Source organism: Teleopsis dalmanni, chromosome 2 (assembly GCF_002237135.1).
Source record: "Teleopsis dalmanni isolate 2A chromosome 2, ASM223713v2, whole genome shotgun sequence".
Lineage (NCBI taxonomy): Eukaryota > Metazoa > Arthropoda > Insecta > Diptera > Diopsidae > Teleopsis > Teleopsis dalmanni.
The window spans coordinates 176348162-176351687 of record NC_051847.1 but is presented as its reverse complement, the minus strand read 5'-3'; the positions used below and the strand labels follow the sequence as shown (position 1 = coordinate 176351687).

Genomic DNA, 3526 nt, shown 5'->3' with positions numbered 1-3526 from the left:
TATAATATATAGATTTAAAAATTTCTTCAATATAACCAATGGTGCATATTTGACAGCATTTGAAAGTCCTTTATGTTCAGCTCAAAAGTTCTTTTAGTTAAAAGTTGATAAAGTTAATCTCTGAAAATTGTATTCGATAAAAATTTGAAATTTGGTTTTGAATTAAATCAAATTTTATCGTAATTTAAGTCTCTCAATTATTTTGAAAGACGACCGATGATGGATATTTGGCAATATCCAGTTAAGTTTTTAAATTTGATTAAAAATTAAATATTGGTTAAAAATATATGATGAATAAATATTAATAAATTAAATAAATAATAATAAATTTTAAAAAAAATTAATAGAGATGTTTCGAAAAGTAGTGAACTGCAACAACAAAATTTATTTTTATATTATTTTAATTAATTAAATTTTTGGCCAATCCTACAGTTGTTTTGAGTATTGCCTAATACTCATCATCAATGCTCTATTAATTATTTCTTATATTTAATTATATGTGAATAAATTTTTAGGACTGCAAGTACCAGAAATCAAACTCGTGCCCTGCCAAATATGAGGGTCAGAGTCAATGTTCATTAGTCAACTGACACAAAGCCTTACTTGACTGTTATGTTCGCAAATTTTACTGGAATTTTGTTGATTTGCTCTGAAATCATAAACCAGCTGTAGAATAATTAATTTTATAATTTATATTTATGTTTTTTAATTGTTGAATTTCGATACTATTCTTTTGTAGACACATCATTTATTATTTAAAAGAAATTATATTGTATAATAAATTAATATTTTTCTAAAAAGTATCCCTTTTTTTATTTAAAATTGATTTTTGTCGTAGAGGGTAAAAATTTTCTTAAATTATACAATAAAATAATTCTATCTGAATACATATATATATATTTTGAATTTCTTAGTGTCTTCTCATATAATAACCATTTCAAACGGTGGCTCCACATTTCTATTATTCACATATATACAAAACTCTATGAATGTATATATATTTCCTTTATAAAAATATTCAATTATCAAAAGATATAGAAAAATATATTTTTTTTCCTCGCTTCGTTATGAAGTTTTCTGTTACAAATCTTTTTTATGCATATTTTTCTTTTTTATCTATTGCAGGTCAGTAATGTTGAAACTCAATACATTCGAACAGTTGACAATTTGATTGCTTCACGTATCAGCATGAAATTACAGCTGCAGGCCTTTCATTTCTCCAGCGCGAATCCGACTATGATGCACGGACACAATGGCTACGGAGGTCAGATGCTAAACTCAGTGCACGGACCTAATGGCATCGGCGGTGTTGGTGGCTTAGTGCTACGTTGTACAGCGCAAATCGGCGAATTGTATCAGGAATACAAGGAAATTGAATTGGGAACACCACAAAAGGATCCAATACCGGCAAGAGGTGAGTGGTTAGTGTAGAAAAAGCGCTCTAAGTGAAATCTTCTTACTTCAAATAAAATTGCTATTTGCTCTTTTAATTCTGATATTTTTCATTTTTGTCTACTTTCTTCTGTTTTTTCCTTTAATCAACAGTTACGCTTTCATCTGGCAGCAGCATGAAAAATTTCTTCAGTTCATATTTCTTATCGAATGCCCGCAGTATTGAGCCAACCGCTTACTTACTTTTGCTGGCCGCCAGTGTCGTTGGTGCATCAAGAGCAGCTGTTGCCGCCGCTGCAGAAATATTAATTGAAATTTTCAACGCTTTTAATCAACTTTTAATGTACAAAGTTCTGAAACAAATGCATTCCCTGTACGCGCTCGCCCAGCAGCGCCTCTTCTCTCAAAGATAACTATCCAAATTTGCAAAACTAGGTTAATTATATTTTTATATTAATTATTAAGCCACAAAATAATAATTACAATTATGAGATAATTTTATTATTATTTTAATGTGAAAGAAAAATAATTCAATAAAATATAAAAAATTGAAAAAAAAAAAAAATTATTTCTAAAAGAAATGAAAAATAATTTATAAAAATAATATTATATTATATGTGTAATTAGTCTTAGTATGCAGAATTTCAACGCAAGTATGTATACTTAAACAAAATTTATATTAATTAAATCAAAAAGTGAATTAAGTGGTCATGTGTAAATTAATTATAAACAATGTGTACAACTTTAAGTAAATAAAATAAAATCAAATGTTAATTTTAAAACAAATTTCAAAGAATTTTTTTATTTCGTTACATTATCATCATCATCATCATCATTGGCTATTCAGTTTTATTCCAATTTTTGGCACCTATAATTTAAGTGCACTTTTATCACGAACTCAAGCTTATCTTTTCTGGTTCATTTCTGGTTCTCATTTAAGAATGTCAAACAGCAATTGGTCTTCGGAATTAACGAGTATATCCGTGACGTACACTCAACCGCTCCTCAATTATTTTGAGAATGGTGGACGGCACTTGGTAGTCAAAATTTACTGGTGGCCCCAGAAAGTAGACTTAAACGTTAATGGATCCTTTAACATCCTATTCCTAAATAGTATACTATAGGAATGGTGAACGGCAACTAATCTTTGAAATTAAGGAGAATATCCCAGATGTAGACTCGGGATGTTTTGGGAATAAATTATTTTGAGAATGGTAAACGAGACTGTCCGCACATGGATTGTTTTGCGAATGTTGAACGGCACTTAGTCGTCAAATTTGATTGGTGGCTCCGGGACATATACTTAGAGGCTCATGGATTCTTTAACATCCTATACCTAAATAAATAAAATTATTAGCAACTCCATCTAATCTTTTAGTCTTTGGTGACTGTTACACCTTTCTTCGAATTGTTTCAATATGATTTCGTTTATGATTTTAATGATTACGACTGGTAAGCAATAAAATATGTAAACCTTACTTATGACAATGATCGAAAAAAAAAGTATTGCAGAACAGAAGTTACCTCTGTTCTTTATTATTCATATTTGTGGAGAAAAATTTAAATATTCCACTGAAAAATATTGTCTTTATTCTCTATTGTATTTATATTGTTTTTATTATAAATTAATATCAATATAGAGTTAATTGCCATTTTTTTAGTCAATAATGAGATGGGTGATCAAGTCACACTATAACAAAATACATTAACAACAACAAAATCCATTTCAAGTAAGTGTACATAAGCTACGTTTTAACAAATAATATTCTGGATCCTCTTTGCCGGTGCGGATTACTAAATGAAGTGCTTGGCTAAGCAAAAATAGAAGCAATTACCATACATACCTAAAGTGAAAGAACTGCAACAGTAGTTAATGTACATCTAATATAAATAACGAGTTGTTTTGTTACAATTCTTTTCAGTCCTTAAAATCTGGGAAAAATCAAAGTAAGAAAGAATCGTTGGATTATGTAAAACAAAACGAAAAAAATTAAAAACTCTAATATTACATTTAACAAAAAAATGTAATTCTCATCACAAATATATGAAAAGTCCATAGTACATTGAATCAATGATTCCGTATTAAAAACTAACTTTACAATTCTCATCTATTTTGATATTTGCACCAGTTAAG

At 28.6% G+C, this 3526-nt stretch overlaps 1 protein-coding gene across 1 annotated transcript; it reads left to right on the top strand.

The window, feature by feature from the left end:
* Nucleotides 1-1125: 1125 nt before the first annotated feature.
* LOC119681369 lies at nucleotides 1126-1873 on the top strand (the record flags this gene model as incomplete). The annotated part of the gene is given in 2 exon segments (XM_038094540.1): nucleotides 1126-1414; nucleotides 1546-1873. Coding segments are annotated over 2 exon segments (549 nt in total), but the record flags the coding sequence as incomplete, so codon positions are not given.
* Nucleotides 1874-3526: the final 1653 nt, after the last annotated feature.